Genomic DNA, 18882 nt, shown 5'->3' with positions numbered 1-18882 from the left:
TTTCTGTGTTTTTGGACTTCCAATTCTGTTTCTGCTATGAGTGCTACCCAAGGGACTGTTGTTAAGCTGTCCTTTTCCCTGAACTATTTCTGTCATTTTTGTGACTTTGCTTAGCTTTTAGCGTTGTGGGAAAAAAAAACTGACTCACGCCAGGACGCGTCTCAATTGGTTGAGCGACTTTATAGGTGAAATGACAATAGTTGAGTGACTTTTATATAATAAAACGAAAGAGTAATTTTTTGAAATAATTCTCATTAGTTGAGTGATTTTTGTGTTAATAAAACAAAATTGAATGATTATTTGAGAAAAAAAGTTAGTTGTGTGACTATCTAAAAATTAACTCGTAGACAATTTATTGATTAATTCCTTGATGTGATAAAAAAAAGTTAAGAATATGAAAGATATTGAAATGAATTTTACCAATGTATTGAAATTGATAAAAAAGAAAATATAATGTGTTATTGTTTCTTTCTCGTAGAGTTTACATTGTCTTTCTTGTTAAAGGATACGCTTTTTTCATTATTTCTTCTTTTTCCATTTAGGTTTGAGGCACTTAAGCCGAGTGTCTTTTAGAAATAACTTCTCTATCTTCTCGAGATAGTGGTGAAATCTACGTACACTCTGAAATTTGTTCGCTCCAATAATTATAAATCCAAGGGAGTCATTTTATGTAAAAATCATTAATTATTTGGTAATACAAATAATTAATAATTATAACTTGTTGGTTCCTTGAATTATGTTATTATTAACTTAAAATAGTGACAGTAGGAGAGTCGGTAAAAATCAACAACATATTCGGTGTAATTCCACAGATAAAGTTTAAAAAAAGCGGTGTATGCACAACCTTATTCCTTATTTATGAAGGTAGAGAGGTTGATCTGAATAGACCCTCAGCACAAGAGTCAATAAAACTTCTTTAATTTTTATTTGCTTGTCATATATATTATAATATAGGATCAATTGGAATGAAAGATGCTAGTATGCTGCAAGCTGATTCTCAGAAAACTCCAAGTTCATTTATTTGTGCTGAGAAACATCAAATATTTTTACTTAAAGAAAGTAAAAAAGGAGCTAGTTTTCCTCAAGAAACACTATGCCTTGTTCATCCTAAAGGGGTAAGAAAAAAACATACCTTTTATTGACATTATACACCATATATAACGGTTCTAAACTATTACTTGATCCAATGTTGCGTATACACCATCCTCCTTAAACCCTTTCTTGTGGGATTATATTAAATATAAATATTGTTATTGAAAGGTTCTAAACTATTACTTGAGTCAAGGTTGCGTATACACCATCCTCCCCAAATGTAAGATCAAGCGCTTACCATTATGCAAAAAGCTATAACTGATACCAAAGGTGCAACTTTATTTCTTAACTAAGTCCACCACGCAAGCATCATGTTCGATCATGACTCGGACCCGAGCCACCCTAGTCCCTCGTTGGCCTTGCCATAGGCAAGATGCTGGCATTACCAAACATCAAACTCCATTTATGAGATTATACTGAATATATTGATATTAAAAAGTTCTAAACTATATTTGATGCATCGATCATCAAGTGTGCCTCTCATAATCAACAAGGGCGGAGTTACATGGTGTGAAGGAAATTTTAATTGAATCTTGTTTGCCAAAAAGTTGTATATCATGTAACAAAATTTCTCCACAGGGGAAGTTACATATTGTGCAACAAAATTAATTTCTTTAATTGTGACAACAATATTTTTTTTTTTCGAATCATTTAATTAGTTTGAATTTCTGACTTCATCACTGGTCCTGATCACTATGCTGCAATAACATGATGATGTACACTTTTCCTTTTCCAAATATTAGTTCTTATTCTTACCGGGGCAAATCGATTAGTCTTCTTGAATCTTGCTAAGGTAGCAAGTTGATCAAATGAATATTCCACCATCTTTATAGTATAAGAAACTCTCTCTATGAGTAATGAAAGCTACTGTGGCCATAGGAATGATATCAGAAAATTTTATTTCTTCCCATGAACTATTTGTCTGGAGCAAGAACTTGAGATTTTCAGCAGCAATTTTTGCATTGTCAGTGTGGACTATAATGGTAAGTGGATATGTCATTGTCTTCATAGCCAATGCTAATTCTTTCAAAACATGACCACATTCTGTACTCACTTTCATGCATGGTTCTTGAATTCTAGTTCTAATTTCTTGTTCAATCTGCAATAATTGTAATAGATTAATTAATTAGTTAGTCTTTTCATGTGTTTAATAAGTAGGACCATATACAACTTCAGGAAATTATATGCAATGACCTTCACACTAAGTGGTTTTGAACTTTTGACAGTTGCTTGCCTCGGGCACTCTTTAAGTCACAACTTATTGACCTTTGAAGTTTTGCTTATGAGACATAGCAAGGTCAAAAGTTCAAAATCAGCCATCTCCAAGGAGATTTTTGTAAATAAAACTTTGACACATCTTGATGCATGGTATAATAAAAATTGGCTCTTTTGTTTGTTTGATAAATATTCTTTTTGTCCCAAAATATTTGAAGATATTTTCCTTCATCATATTGATATGAGATACGACATTGCAACTCAGTAGTTAGTCTATAATTTTTGAATATCTAAATTTTAATTATAAAATATTAAATTAATTTCGAAAATCTCGAGAAGCGAATGTGACAACTATTTTGGGCGGAGGAATTGTAATTACCTGAGTTTCATAGCTAAGATAGGCATTTAGTGCTTGAATTCGGTAAGCATAATCTCGAGCAATGCCACCAATTTCTAAATATTGAGCCCAAGGATGACGATACCTAAATTTCCCATGCCTAGGCTCCCATTTTGCTAAATTAGCCTGCAAAAACATGAAGGAAAAAAAAAGTTAAAAAGGAGAAAATTACGAGTACTTGTTATGTTCTAATGATCTTTCTCATTGGAGAGTATTCGAAAAACTATCTCAATTTATATGACACACTCATTGATACTCCTTCGGTGCTTTTTGAATTGAGCTCACTTTTATATCCCTGCAGATCAGATGTTTTTTGTTCAGTAGCTGCCCCACATGATGTGTTTAAATATTCAGCCCTAAACACTGTCAAGTTCACAAAATTCAAGATTTAAATAAATCACTTCTATTTTTGGTTAATCAATTATACATAACAAAAAAAAAAACCCTATTTACCTTCAAGGTTTTGAATATTGGAGGAAATTTTATTGTGAAGTTCTTGACCAGCCCAAACAGGACATATGAAAATGCAGACAAGTAAGGCAGTAGCACATCCTATAAGAATTGTGGATATCCTCGTATGTGCTATTTCCAACACTTGTCTATCGTGATAGCCCGAAACGGACACCAACGAAAATGGCAAAATAAAAATAAGGACACCATAGTCATATCTTGCCTTCAATTTAGGTAGAAATCTCAATTATGTCACAATTGCAACTGCATGCACAAAAATAGCATTAATTAGAATACACAATACAAAAGATCTAACTAATTAGTGAGTTTTTGTTTTTGCTTTTGTTGAATTACCAATTGAGAAGAGAAAAATTCCAAGTAAAATAGGCTCCAATAATGTCTTTGACCCAGAGAAACAAGCTAAGCGATGAATTCCACTAGCTATTGAAGCACCTAAGAATGTTGCAATCGCTCTATTTATAGCTCTTCCAAGTGTTGCTCCTTCAAAACAACAAAGGTATATCGATAGTCTGGTCAACTAAAAGATAACTAGCTATAAATAACAGTTCATAAAAATTAAAGTAATGCGCGCAATATCTGCTATATAATTATAATTAACACACTAAAAATACGCTGATAGTACAAAAACTATAGTATGGTTGAGTGATATAGTAATAGCTTACCAAGAGTAAATTCGAAGACGACGATCACAGTGAGAACTGCCCACATTGCAGAAACACCAAAACCTTCATATTGAAATTTAGGCTAGAAATAGTAGAAGAGTGAGACTAGAGTTGTGGCAAATCCTACTTTGAGAGAATGAACAATTCTTCGAGGATCTTCTTTTCCTAATTTGTTTGCACTAATTGCATTATCGACAACCTTAAACATTAACTTTTTAACTAATTTGTTGAACCAAAGCCATGCACTAAGGAAACATCCACACTCACTAACTTCAGCTTGATTTTCAACAACAACGACAGTCATTTTAATTGGCTAGTTAATTGTTTCTAACTTTGAAGAATTAATAAAGATTGGCTGGGACTTAATCTTAAACTTTCCTTTCTATTTATAGAAAAGAAGGTGAGAAATTGACTAAGACTTGATGATCAGTTGACGACAAAAGAAATATAGATACTTGCAATTTTGTTTTTTAATTTGTTGTTGGAATGCTTCCTTTTTGCTAAAAGATTCTAGGAACACGTTTTTGTGTGCTAGTTGTAGCAGTTGTAACATTATTGAGAAAGAGATGTAACTACTAAAAAATGTTGTAATTTTGTGGTAACTGGTAAATATCCCTTCAACCTAAGTAATTAAAAGTTTGAGCTTGAACCTGGAGAATCATGAAGTCATTTTTGATCGGAGAAACAAACAAAAGAATAAATAAGAGAGATTTATATAATTATCCAAGAAGAAAATGTTACATTTTGAGTTTAATGTGCATGCTTCATAAATATTCTCTCATTCATCTTCTTTAATTTATGTGTTTTTTTTAGTCTGTTTAAAAATGGAATATCACACATTTATATTTAGTAAGTTTTCAATTCCAATTGTGTAAATGGCATCATAAGATTCAAAGGGGCTTTCCGCCTATATATCTGGAGTGTTGGAAATATATTAATGTGTTTTGTATTTTTGATTTCTCGATCATTGAAAGAAATCTTCACCGGCACAAGAATCTCCTCATACCAACCTCCACTATGATATAAACTGATTATGTGTTTACGAAGACTTTAAGTAATGCGGGTGTCACGCCCTGGGAGGGTATCCTAGGTGTGGCCGGCACTCAAAGACTATTGCTAGTCTCCAAGAGAACCACTTGGCCTATTCACACATTCATTCAATCAACATTCTATCAGCGGAAGACTTAACTTATCAAGAAAATGACTTAACATGATAGTGTAATAGATAACTTATAGAATAAGGCCAAAGGCCAACAATCCATCTAATCCAATCAACAAGACTAGTATGAATGAAACTAGCCAAAAATACAATATCCAATCAACACATCAACAATTTAGTCTATGAAGACTCTATCAACTGTCTAAGTGGTGCCAATGACAGGTTCATGACTACCTTAATCAAAATAAAATAGAAAAGTCTAAACTCTAAATCTAGATGATAAATGAGTGGTATCCTCCGAAAGCAAGGAGACCTCACCAATCAGCTGGAGTGTGAATGGATCCTCAACGGTGTGCCTGTTGATAATCTCTAGAACCTGTTGCAGGTCTAATGGATGTCAGTATATTAAATGTATGAGTATGCATATGGTTGAATGAAACATGCATCAAAATAAAATAATATCAATTCAAACATCTCAAATCAGAAAGATGAGAAACTCAATCAGGATGTCATAAGTCTAAAACAAGAGTAAGGTTTAGACAAAGACAGTCATATACAATCCAATCCAATCCATTCAGAGTACTATCAAAATCTATATGAGAATTTCTCTTATTCGACAACAATCACTTATGAGTCAGTGATCATACAACAAGCTCGTTGTTGTTGCCACAACTGTCCAATACTTTGCTAGGGTAAAGGACAAATCAACCAATCATGGATCCAACAATCTATCAAGTCCTATCTTTTCAGGACAATAAAATAGGGAAATATTAGATTTAACGATTCAATTCCCTCCTACATTTGGCGACGTAGTTATTGAGTTCGAGTTATTACTTACTCTTATCCAATTCGGTGCTCGATACTCCTCCCAAGACTAAATGCTCATAAGACAATCAATTCCAATTAAACCAATCAACAAGTCTCATGTGGATTTTTACCAATTAATTAGTTCTATCCAATCAATCCTTTCAACCAATAAATTATCCAATCATTCTCAATCAGTTAAGAGTAGTTGGGACAATCATTTATGACAACATTCAGTTGAGACCATTTAATTACTCACATCCCAATCACAATCACGCATTCACAAGTTTAAGGCTATAGACTCAATCCTTAGGCATATATATTCAATATTAGTCAAAATACTATTACGGCTTATGAAATAAGTAGTTTAAATCATTTGTCAAGAAACAAATTCATGGAAAACATCAATTACGCAAAATTATGTAAAATATGTTAAATTTAAAGAAATTCTCAAGAAACACATTCATTCATAAATCAACCTATCACAATCATGGGGTACATGGAAGAACAATGTTCATGCTTTAGTTTAGCCTTATAACCTGGAAATCGAAGGAACGATCGAGACTTTGAAGGAATGACTTGAAAACCTTGAACCCTAGCTTTCTTTCTTCTTTCCAATTCTCTTCTCTCAACATTCTAGATATTAAATGAGAGAAAATACCCTTAGGGTATTGATAAGGGACGAATTTTAATCCCAAAACGGCTTGGGTTTAATTTACAAAAGGTGGGAAGAGTCCGCTCTTCATTAAGAAAAATCTGGAAAATGGGGTCGGACGCACTACTGGCGCGCCGCCCAAGGCCCCAAGCTGCTGCTACTTGTTTCGGGTGCACTGGTGGCGCATCGCCCCAGGCCCCAAACTGCTGCAGCAATAGTCTCCGATAAAACAGTCATAAATTTTACTCAGAATGAGGCAAACTTGGTGGCGTTGGAAAGATGACTCAAAGACCTTTAATTTGATAGGTCATGGGCTACCTAACTCTTAATATTCTGAAAGTTATGATCGTTTGAAGTTGATCCTTATGCGATCTTATACGAAAACTCAATCGGTAAAGGATCCTTGAACTCGACTTAGCACTAGAGGTTCCTTAGGAACTAATTCACCTCTAATACACTTCAAATACTTAGGAATTGATCCTAAAATATATATACAATTAGAAGTCATCAGGCTCGGACCTATACGAATAAGAAAAATCGCCCAATTCTTAGCTTAAAAATTTTCGGGGTATAACAGCGGAATAAGCTAATCACTAGACTATTCTGGATAGTTAGATTAATCGTTGGAGACAAGAACGAGTAAAACACAATTTTTTTTTTAAAACTTTTCTTTTATATTTTTACACTCCATATCGATTAAGGCTAGGCTCATAAAATGAAATGAAGTGCGTCGGTTTTATAATTATTATTAAATAAGAGAAATGATGGCATCAAGTATGTTCACACGAGCACACACATGTTTAGTCACTAGCTAATTATTGATGTTTAAGTGACGTAAATCCTAATTACATAAATATATATTTTCTCCATTATTAAACGTAAATAATGTATCGGTAAATTCAAAATACATTCAGATCTAATGATCAAATTTTGAGTACTAAAAAATTATGAAATGTGTGTGTCCTTGGTCAAACTTACAAAATTAGTTTATTTTAAAAAGTGTTTTTTTCTAAAAATATACTTTTGATAAGAAATAATTTGTGATTCTTTTTGAAACAGAGAAAATACAATTTTTAGCTTATGGAAAACAGCTTCTCCCAAAAATTTGATTAAACATCTCACTTTTTTAAATTAGCACTTTTAACCTCTCAAAAACTTGCAATTCAACTGAATCTACATTACTTTTGAGACTCAAATTATGTATGCAGATGCAATAACTAAAATATAAAAATGTGTATAATAATAAAATAATAAGTAGACGTACTTATTTTGGATCTAGATCTTGATATTTCTAGCTCTAATTGTTTGATCCCGGATTAAACATGTCGTACGTATATCTTTTTTCCATTTTCTGGAGTTAGTAAAAATCCTTCAACAAAACCTCCTTCGTGGCACTTCTGTTTAGAGTAAATTGCAATTGATTTCAACTATAAGAGGATCTCAAAGTTTTTCCGTGCATATTTCAGCATTGTGAATGTGCCTTCATAGATTTTAAAGAAAAAACAAGAAGAAGAAAAGTAGATATAATATTATACAATAATCCATTATATCCAATAAAATATATATAGAACGTGTGATAATTTGTGTAAGGGCCAAACCCATCGGTGGCCTCTTAAAGTTGGCACCAACTTTCACTTAGACACTTTAACCGGGCAATGTTCATTTTAGACACCTCATGTAGGGTCCTGCTATGTCATTTTGACACTTTTTTGACAATAAGCAAAAATCTGAATGAGAATGTAATACACTCGTTGATGACGTGGCAAACAACCAATTAAATGATTACATGTGTTATTTTAAGTTGAAAATTATTTTAAAATTCACTTAGTAAATAAAATAAAAACATTATTCTAAAAAAATCAATTGCAACCCCCCCCCCCCTCGCCCCTCCCCGCCCCAATGGTAGTTGTCTTCTCCACTACACCCAACAATTTTCTTTATTTTTTCTTAATCTGCTTTTTAAAGTTGTTTCAGAGCTTTTTTTTTCTTTCTATTTTGATGTTGTTTAGAGAGAAAAAGAGAGGGGGAGGAGGGAGGGAGAGAAAAAAAGAAAAAATATAAAATATGAGTATTGGTATTCATTTTTTCCGGCGAAAAAGGTGGAGAGCAATGATGGTACCTTACCCTCCTTTTCCATCGGAAATCATCTTTTTTTATTACATTCAAAAATCTCTTTTGTGCTTTTTTAAAAACTTCTTCTTTTCTTTTACTTTTCATAGCTATTCCTTTTATTTCTTTTAGTGTTGTTTTGTGGGAAGAAAAGAGAGAGGAAGAAATAAAGAGAGAAGAAATATGAAATATGGGTGTTGGTATCAATTTTTCCGGCGAAAAAGGTGGAGGGAGGTGATGGTAGATTTAGAAAAGCAATACAATGAAGAATAAAAAAATGGCTTGAAAACGGATTTGAATAAAAAATTTGATCTCCATTGAGGGAGTTTAAGCTTGGAAAAATGTTAGAAGGTGGTGCCTTGAGAAATGGAGAACAAGAAGAGAAAATAAAATAAAAAATGGCTAAATAAAACCTTTCACGCGTTATTGTTGAGTGTATTACACTCACTTTGCCATGTCAGCAAAAAGTGTCAAAATGACACAGCGGGCCCCTATATGAGGTGTCTAAAGTGAACATCGCCCGGTTGAAGTGTCTAAGTGAAACTTGGTGCCAACTTTAAGGGGTCACCGATGGATTTGACCTTGTTTAAGGGCATAGAATCACATGACAAATATCTTATGGCCATGTCATCCCATGAATACTTGTTAAGAAATTATTGGAAGTCGGTAGACTGTATTGATTTATTATTGCAATTTGCAAATATTTCTAGTATTAAAAGTTTTGGATTTAATAATTTGAGTGTTTGGCTACAGCTTCTGTATCCTCCCGAACCAATCCTATTTTCTGTTGTTACGGTGATGAATATCAAAATCAACATTAGTTATGTGAAATATTATGTTATTTCATTCCGAATTTAATATGAAATAGTAATGCATGCATGTTAGTATTGATGACTTTAGAGCACGTAAAATGAAACAAGTTACGTAGTTTTTTAGGTAGTGATCTACTTCTTGCTATCTTATTTGTCTCTACAAAGTTTTGAGTGTTGAATTTAAAATTATACATTTAGGTGTATAAAATATATTTTCCAGGTCTAGAACATGGATGCAAGATTTATTTTCTCATTTGTCTAATATTTGAGTATACATCATTTTAACAGCCCTGATAAAAGTTGTCTTTATTAGAAATTTTAACAATCGATCATAATTCTAAATTATATTTGAAACTTTAATTACATTAAACTCCTTATTAATGACATAAGATAATAAGCTCAGTACCAGATTAGATAGAAGTGTTGTAACGTATTTAGTACTTGGAAATATTCCTGGGTGACCCATAGCGAAGTGGTACCATTAGGAAAGGATAAAAATAACCCGTGCCCATTTTAATTGGAACGATATTTCAAGCTGGCTTTTTCATGGTGTTACAACTTAAAAGTGCTTTATTGGAAAAATAAAATAAAAATCATAGTCTAAAAACTACAACTGAAATATACTAGCAGCAGCACTAATTAAAGAGAGCATCAGTTGAAGCTCAAAAACCACTAGTAAATTCCGGGTATGACCCGGTAAGGCACCTTTTCGCAATACTTTTTCCAGTATTTGCCATACCTGCAAAGAAGCAATGCTTTGTCAAACTTTCACCCTCACTAGATTTCATACAAACACAAAATGCCACGAATAAGCACATTAATATTAACTATCTAAAGTTTCAAAAAAAGGTAGACCATAAGATCGAATTGTCCTGTTGTTTATTGATATTAGGGGGGTAAAATGCTTGCACTAAATCTTTTCGTCACTTTTAGTACAATCTAACTTCATAACTCGAGCTGCTTATACCTCTCGCTTATCAAAACAAGTCCATCTTAAAAGTAACATCCTAATTGAGGAGCCGGACAAGGAAACCTCAGATAAAGATGTCTCTCTTGATACTAGTTTTCAGCTCGATGTTGCTTGAATCCTCCAGAATGTAGTATAATTTTTGGAAGATCCAACATGGGTGTGCAGCATTTCTGGAGGATCCAAGAAACATAACTTCCGGCAAGAACTCTCTGTATCTCTCTCCGTAGGACATACAATGGAGTATAATTTTGCCATTTCCTTAACTAAAAAATAAAAAGGGAGTCCGGAGAAAATAAAAAAGTCCTTTGCCATCTCGGCCTATTGGAGAATGGAGATGTCTCTTTTGTTGCTTATCCTCATTTTGAAGCATTGCATTGTGCACAAGGGAGAGCGCTTAAGTTCTCAAGTTTAAAAACAATAAAAACATTTGTTTGTTTGCACACAAGGTTCTTTGTTGATTGAATTGCATAAAGATCAAGCTTTTGTTAAAGAATGAGAATAAAGTTTGAGTTGCTTACTTTGACTTGCACCGTTCGTCATCCCTTTTGGCTCGATCCAAAAGGAGGCCCGTCAGATAGATTACATAGAAGTAAGGAATGAACTGCAAGGAGGAAAAGTTATGAAGGAGAAGGGATTGGTTAGATTCCAGCACCTTAAGTAGACAAAGCAAAAATGAAAGAGAGGAGGCAGTATTTTTTTAAATTTCTTCTTGATATGTCTAAAATTGTAAGATTTAGTCTATTTGGTGTAAGAAAATGCTTACATGGTTGAAAAGTGCTGGAACACACCAGAAAAATGAAGCTAGTATTTCTGGAACATAATGGAAGTGTCGCGCTAAGCCCCACCTGCAAAATTTTTGAGGTTTATATTTAATGTTGCATCTCGCTTATACAGTACTCTCCCTATCGAGTGCTTTAGAAATAGTTAAAGAACAAATGAGAACAAAAAGGTAAAGATGTTCTTTGAACTACACATGCTAGCTCATTTAGCACTCCTTGTAACTGCAATCTGGTACAGCTTGTAAACAAGAAAATTGGTGGCAGAAAGAGAATAACTGTTTGGTACGATAAAGTTAACAAGGTTAAAAGAAAAGAACTGACCATCCAGATGTCAGAAGAAGGCTGGTTTTAGTCTCACCAGTGGTAGTAGTGTATGAGGCAACAATCTACAGGAAAATAGAAACCAAAGCAGATATGATTACACAGGGGAAAGAGAATTCCAGAACATTTTGACCAGAAATGGAGTTTAAAATGTTGCATTATATTAGTGGTAGTGGAAGTAAATATAATCATGATTATCATATAAGTTGGGACAGAGGGAGTAAATCATAGATGCTATCCTCAAACCTTTGATGGAGCCTTTCCCCAGACAAGGGCTTTGCCATTTGTTCTGCGAAACTCTTGCCTCTGTCTGTCACAATCATAGTTTATGTATACGCAGAGAATACCAGCTACTAGAATAGAAATTGCAAGCTGCAAAAAAAGAAGAGAGTCAGGGCCATCAGAAGCACAGAGCTAACAGACTAGGGATGGTGAAAGAAGCAAGTACACTTATATTTTTTGTTAACCATACAGCTGGAGAATAAAATATACTTATATTTTTAGCTTATTCAATGCATACTGTACTGGACATTCACATTGTAATACAAGTAGTTATTTACTGTAGGTTGGTATAGTGCAAGAAATGTTCCACTGCAAATCATCGTTAGCTATCCACCATCTTTAAGATCTATACCAGTATCCAATGGATGAAAAAGTCTCACAAATGATAATCTTGGTATAGGAAGATACTCAGTCAAAACCTTAGGTACAAATGGATCAGAAGTAACATGCAGTGGACTATGAATTAGCATCTAAATAACACATGGCAGATTCTTTGGAGAGTCAAAAGTACCTGAGGTCCAAGATTTACAGGATGTTTGACAAGGTACATGCCAGGAGAAGTGTATATACATGGAAGAAATACCAAGCAACCCCAGCATATGTAAAAGCCGGCTGCCAAAACAACATCAAGATACAGAAAACATTATACCTTGAGTTCACGGTAGGGAAGTAGGAAACCAACATAGCACAGGAGAGCTAAGATAAGGCACTTAAAATGACAAACAAATAATACAAAGCATGTACAAACCTCTGTCATGAGCAATATCCATGGTGTTCCAGTAACCTGCTTCCCACCAAAAGAATTTTGTGACATACACCAACGTTATTATGGTATGTATAAGCATGGAATTTGAGAGACTTCCATATTCTTCATACTGCCAAATTGAAAAGCATACATTAAAAATGCTGTGAACTTTCAAACTCCAAAAATTGGAATTGAATATCAATCGAACAGGTAACCGGATACTGTTTGGGGCTCCTCAGATGAAATAACAAGAACAAAAGTTAAGACCGCTGAGCTATGGGACTTCCAAAATATAAACAAGAAAGTAACTCAAATAATGCCCTTCCCTTTCTCTCCTGGATGGTGCTAGTGCAGAAGAATTAAAAAAAAAGAATTTATCTTGGACGGCCTACTGCATTTCAAAGTCAAATAACAGAAAACAAACAAAAATTGCTCTTTCTAGATAGCCTGACTAAAGAAATCAAATTACTATCCACCAACAGTGACAAGAGGGCTAGCAACAATAACGAAATTTGAAGCTCTGGAACTGCAAAATATAGAAACATTCTTTCTCACTTTCGAGCACTTCCTTAGAGCATTTACCTGCTTTATACAGTAGGTAATAGGGAGGACTCCCCAAGATATCATGCCAAATCTGCAGTTTGTGAAGACCTTGATATCAAAGTGTTTGCCAATGCGAGGATATAACTCCATTCCCTAAAAGAGTAAAAAAGAAGTAAATCCCTAGGTTAAGATATATGAGATGACTTAAGAAGGATACTGCAAAATGCAAGTATAAGATTCAAATCAGGCCTTTCTAGGATAACTGGTTATCTAGTATCACCATTTTCATTTTTCTTGAGAAAACAAAAGGCAGAATAAAGTAGTCAAGACAGTAAAGTAAACTTCATGCATACTTTCGACACCAGGTTGTTTGACTTATCAAAGACAAGAAATAGTCTTCATGTGTACTGCAAACGATGCTTACCCAATAGAAGTCGACTATTATGTTCCCTGATGAACCATGATCAGTGGAAGATGGTGCAACATGACCCTTGTAAATGTCAACATCATGTATCAGAGAGGTATATGTCTAAAGAAAAACACATTATCACTGAGGATTCTTATGTATGCTTACTTTTATGTATAATAAGAGACAAAAGATTAAGCTTCCAAAATTTAGTGTAGAGAGAATCTCTCCCAGATGATCATACACGATTGTAGGATTGAATATTCCAAACCTGACAAAGAGGGAAAACAATCAAACAAGTAGTAACATGAATACCACACAAAAATATAACATTTTCCTGGAAAAATTATAATGATCAGCTTCATAAAATGTGAGGACAGAGACAAAGGGGAAGCTTTACATTAATCAGACATCCAACTAGAAGTTGCACGTTCACAAACTATAGCGCAGTATAAACACTCAAGGGTTGATATTTTAACTAAACAAACTAAAAAGTTGGGCCTATACCCAAATTTAGTAACTGCTACTGTGCTAGCTTCAGTTATTATCAAAAAGGAAGTCATAGTACTTTCCCATGCAAAGCTGCTATTCCCAAAGAGAACCAGTATCTTTTACCAAAACAGCACGCTATAGAGTCAAAATTTCAGAACTCTAGAGCAAGTAAAAATGTCGACAGTATGTGAATGGAACTTCTTACCACCAAAGACTGAGATAGGTAATTAGTGTCAATGTATATGCAGCCATGCCATTTGCCTGCAATAAGCAAAGCATAACATTTTGAATGTTGAAGTGTATAAACTGTAAAATAATTGCAGAAAAATCCTTTACCATGTCAGGAAAACAAATAGTGGTGAAGTAAACTAGCCGCAGTAACATTTGCAATTCAAGAATTCACATTATAAAATAGACCACAGGGAAAATCTTCAGAAGAATTATTGTCAAGTACCTTATAGACAGGCCTGTGTCCAGTTGGAGATAACGGTCCTTCGACCCTTTTACCTGGCAACAAAAGCTGAAGTGAAGCCTCAAATAGAGCATAGCAAATTATTATTTTTCCCGCAATTGCAGTAGGTCTTGGCCAAATGTCAATTAGTCCTTGCAGGCCATTCTCCTTTAGATAATTAAATGTTTGCAATACAGATCCATCAGCATGAACATTTGTATACCACCTGCATGTAACACATCAAATTACCAAAGATTAAATCAATCACATAGATTCGTGTCCTCATTAATAGACTATTCAGCGAAATGAGCGAGTAATAAGCTAAATCAGCAGAGTGAAACATTAACAGACTTCACATCGTTTAGATCTATTTATCAACCTTGCTTTCTGCACCAACTTTACTCCTTTCACATGTCTAAATGTATAGCTTTTGTGTAAAACTGCAACCTTTATTTCCCAGTTTCATTATTACTCTCTTTTGTCTATGTAATCAAACTAACAATGGTCTCTGGAAAGAAAACATTTAATCATACACAAGAAACTACTCCACCCCTCTTTTCACTTTTATTGTCCACTGTTACAAAAATAGATTTTTCACTCTTTTATCCAATTCTTTAACGTATCAAGAAAAGGCAATTATTTTTTTCCTATTTTACCATAACATTAATTATTTATTCACCAAATCATTTCCCAAAACCTTAAACTATACATTATGCATATTAATTTTTTTAAGGAGCGTGCAAAGTTTAAAGCGGATAAATAAATAACTTGTGAACAAGGTTCAAATTACAATAGAGTCAAAAACAGCACTAGGATTATATCTTCTAATTTGCGTAAGAAGTGGTCTGAACACCTCCATTGTTAAAAGAAGCTAGCTACCTTTTCTCCTTTTAAGAAAAATCCCTTTCAATGAGCTTTTTTTTTATTATTATTTTTTTTTTCTTTAACCCAAATCAGAGAAACAGTAGACAAAGAAGCAATCTTGAACAATACCCACAAAAGAAAAAGAAAGGTCCAATCTTGAAACAGAGAGATAATTGTAAGATGTGTGAAATTGATAGATTTTGGATTAAAGAGGATGAACTTACATGAGAATAACAAAAGGGGGTACTAAAGTGAGAAGAGTGAGCATTGAGATATAGGTGAATAAAGGAGGGTGAACCAATTGAGACTCCGCCATTGCTTCTTCCTCCCTCTCTGCACTTGTTCTTGTTTTTGAAGAAATGAGAGATAACTCCTCCACTGCTAATTTTCTTGATTATAACTTTTACACCAACTCACACTCTACTCTGAAAATCTACTTTGTCGTATTATTCTGACGTGGTTCTCCAATTCTCCGCTGATTCTATATAGAAAAATATTTATTGGTTCGCTAAAATACCCACGTGAGAGAGAAGGTTGCCTGGCGTGCTGCAAATTTCAATTACAAATCAGTACTAAAAACATGAATGGGGACACAATATTTGTGAGTTGGTAGGATTAATATCTGGTCTTTGTACGATTACAACTTGTTTGGATGCTTGTTACCTAGAGCCCGTTTGGATGAGCTTAAAAAAGTAACTTTTATGTATGAAGTGCTTTTAGAACTTTAAAGTGCTGAAAGTTATTTTTATAAATAAGCAGTTGAGTGTTTGGATAAAAGTGCTTAAATGATGAAAATTATGTGAATTTTAGGGTTAAAAGAATAAAAAGGGTAGTTTGGGAATTTAGTTAAAATATAAGGGATATAAAAGTAATTTCCATGGTCAAAGAAAATGACTTTAAGCACTTAGGAAAAAAAAAGTTAGGAATCCTAACTTTTCATTTTTGACTGAGTTTAAGAACTTTCTGGCTTAAAGTTAGCATTAGACAAACACGTCCAAAAGCTGAAAAGGGGCTTTAAGTTGGTTTTGACCAACTTAAAGCCAATCCAAACGGGCTCCTATTCTATTATACTTTTCCGTTTTACCTATTCTATTATACTTTTCTGTTTTAATATATTTATCTGATTTTGATTTATTACGAAGCTTTAAAAAAAAGATTTTTTTCTTAAGGTCCTAAACTAAAGTTATGTGAATACACTAAAATGATATTTAATCTTATGATCTTAAATATGTATGTGTGAAAAGTTAGAATTAAGAAATTGCTGAAAAAAAGCATTTAGTTTATTTCAAAAAGAATATCTCTTTTATTTTATTCGACAATTCTATAATTTCAACTTTGTGAAATATTAAAACCAAAAAAATTAATTTTTTATTTACTTTTTTAAAACTTTGTGTCAAGTCAAAAACATATGATTAAATTTAAAGTGAATAGAGTAATAATTATTGTCTTTTGTTTTAATAGCATTTATGAGAAAGTTTTAAAAAAAAATTAAGCCCTCTAAAAAAATGTATGAATACTATAAATTAGAGATTAAAAGGGCTAGTTTTAAATATATAATAAAGTAATTAGTTTACAACAAATATAGACATGTTATATATATATATTATTTATGTAACTATATACTCATCGAATACCAAAAAAATTAAAATGTATATCATACATCATATCAAATATCATAAAATCAAAATCACGATATCAAAAAAATTGATATAATAAAATATTCAATATATACCGTACCTAGATGAGAGGTCTCTTCCTTTAAAATTCAGCATGTCAAACCTTGTAATTTTATTTTATGAACCCTCTGAATCTTCTTTGTCAAGGAGTCAAATTAGTAGAGTAACACCTAGCTTGTAGAGTTTATCTAATTTTATCTCTACCCCATCTTGTGTTAAATTTGGTGTGCCAAACTCCAAGAAACTCTTCTATATCAATGATCATTGGAGGTAATTTATTTATTTTTGTTAAATTGTATAAAGTAAAACAACATACACACAAATGCACAATAATGCAGATCTGCAGTAGATGAGCTACGGAAAAGCCCAAACCCGACTTTGGCGCCGTGTCCTGCCCCAACACTGACCACTTTAATTAATGTAAAATGTAATCTGTTTCACGTGGTCAATCAGTTACCAGCCAGAATAAGATTCTGTATTTATGATGCTCTTTCTACATGAATGATCAAAATGGTCTTTAACGGAGGTTGGTCCATTTTGGTACCTGATTAGGGGTGGGCCTAATACGATGTGGCAAAATATTAAAAATTTAGGTTCGATAATTTTGATTTTTAAAAATTTATATTATTATCATATGTTTTAAAATTTGATTTCAGTATTTTGTAGTATGATAAATAATTTAATTATAATTTGTTCGATTTCAATTTACATATACTCATATATAAAAAAATATGACTTTAGCTTTTCAAAAATAAGTACAAGCAATTCTCGTTGTAAATCAATTACGCAAAGAAGATATCTCAATTAAGTTAAAGTAATCAAAATTTTAACGTCTAAATAACTAATTTTATACTAATACAATTTTATATATTTTTGCTAATATTATTATAATATATATAAATTATATATATAATTAGATATTTTGATACGGTGTTAAATATTTTGATTTTCTATTTATAAATACCATACATTAAACAAAATTTAATATCGACCTATTATGCCCACCCATTAAGGGAAATAATCCTTTACGTATGCAAGAAAGTGGACTATTTTGGTTCTAGGGTAAACCATAAATTTAACGGCTTGTTCAAATATCCGTTAAATTTAACCAGCCTATAACACAAGTACATCTATGAGCCATTAAAGACTATTTTCATCATTTTTTCTCCATTTACCAGTTACCACCTTGAAGTTGCGAGAGACTTTTTTTTTTCTTCTTAATTAGCATAATATATAAATATATTTTTAAATTTGATTTTATTTAATGTTTATGTCCTTTAATTTTGGGTGCGTGTAAATAAATGTATGCATTTTACGTGACACTATACGTAGGACGTGAATTACCACGTAAAATGTCAAGTAAGACGTGTGTGTTTATTTGTTCAATTTTATATAAATTTAAATATCTACTTATGCACACCCAAAGTTAAAAAACATAAATATTATATGTGACTAGAGTCTTTGAATTGACTTATTTTAAGTAATTTTTAGCTTTTAAGTTTTTTTTTTGAAAGGTGTTTGGAAAGACAAAAAATATTTTTAAAAACCTACTTTTAGATTTTTAAAAAAAGTACAAAAATAAGGTAAAGGCCATAAATTGGGTATGATATTTAGATCTAACTTTTTCATTTTTAACTTAAAAGTCAAAAGTCTAACTTATAACTTTTGGCTTATTTTAGTATAAAACTAAATAGTTATAAGTATTTTTTAAATTTATCCAATGCTTAAAAATTATTTTAGCTTAAAAATACTTAAAATATATCAATTAAAATAAACTCTAACTTATGACTTTTAACTTTTAATTTATAAATTCCTAAAAAAAATAAAATCAATTCAAACACACTAAAAAGATAGTTTATCTATTATCCCTTTTATTTGTTAGGAAATATTTATCCAAATAAAAATTATTTATTTATATCAAATCAATAAAGAATAAACATATTACATATATTTACCTAACCTGCATCGGAAGAGTAG

At 32.4% G+C, this 18882-nt stretch overlaps 1 protein-coding gene across 1 annotated transcript; it reads right to left on the bottom strand.

The window, feature by feature from the left end:
• Positions 1 to 9870: 9870 nt before the first annotated feature.
• On the bottom strand, positions 9871 to 15698 carry LOC129898764 (7-dehydrocholesterol reductase-like). Its single transcript, XM_055973430.1, has 13 exons — positions 15454 to 15698; positions 14369 to 14591; positions 14120 to 14175; positions 13591 to 13693; positions 13441 to 13506; positions 13056 to 13169; positions 12477 to 12603; positions 12240 to 12340; positions 11693 to 11818; positions 11447 to 11511; positions 11110 to 11191; positions 10865 to 10947; positions 9871 to 10115 (listed from the first exon to the last, which is right to left on the bottom strand). The coding sequence occupies exons 1-13, from the start codon at positions 15543 to 15545 to the stop codon at positions 10049 to 10051; spliced, it is 1305 nt and encodes a 434-aa protein (XP_055829405.1). The 5' UTR covers positions 15546 to 15698; the 3' UTR covers positions 9871 to 10048.
• Positions 15699 to 18882: the final 3184 nt, after the last annotated feature.

Source organism: Solanum dulcamara, chromosome 8, assembly GCF_947179165.1.
Source record: "Solanum dulcamara chromosome 8, daSolDulc1.2, whole genome shotgun sequence".
Lineage (NCBI taxonomy): Eukaryota > Viridiplantae > Streptophyta > Magnoliopsida > Solanales > Solanaceae > Solanum > Solanum dulcamara.
The sequence above is the reverse complement of the archived record's forward strand: the minus strand, read 5'-3'. Positions and strand labels throughout refer to the sequence as shown.

Excerpts from the sequence above, each read along its gene's own strand:
- LOC129898764 (XM_055973430.1), bottom strand. The coding sequence starts at position 15,545 with ATGGCGGAGTCTCAATTGGTTCACCCTCCTTTATTCACCTATATCTCA. Across the intron at positions 11,192-11,446 it reads CTTCTTCTGACATCTGGATG|GTGGGGCTTAGCGCGACACT; the intron begins GTCAGTTCTTTT and ends AAAATTTTGCAG. Across the intron at positions 10,116-10,864 it reads GACGAACGGTGCAAGTCAAA|GTATGGCAAATACTGGAAAA; the intron begins GTAAGCAACTCA and ends GCTTCTTTGCAG.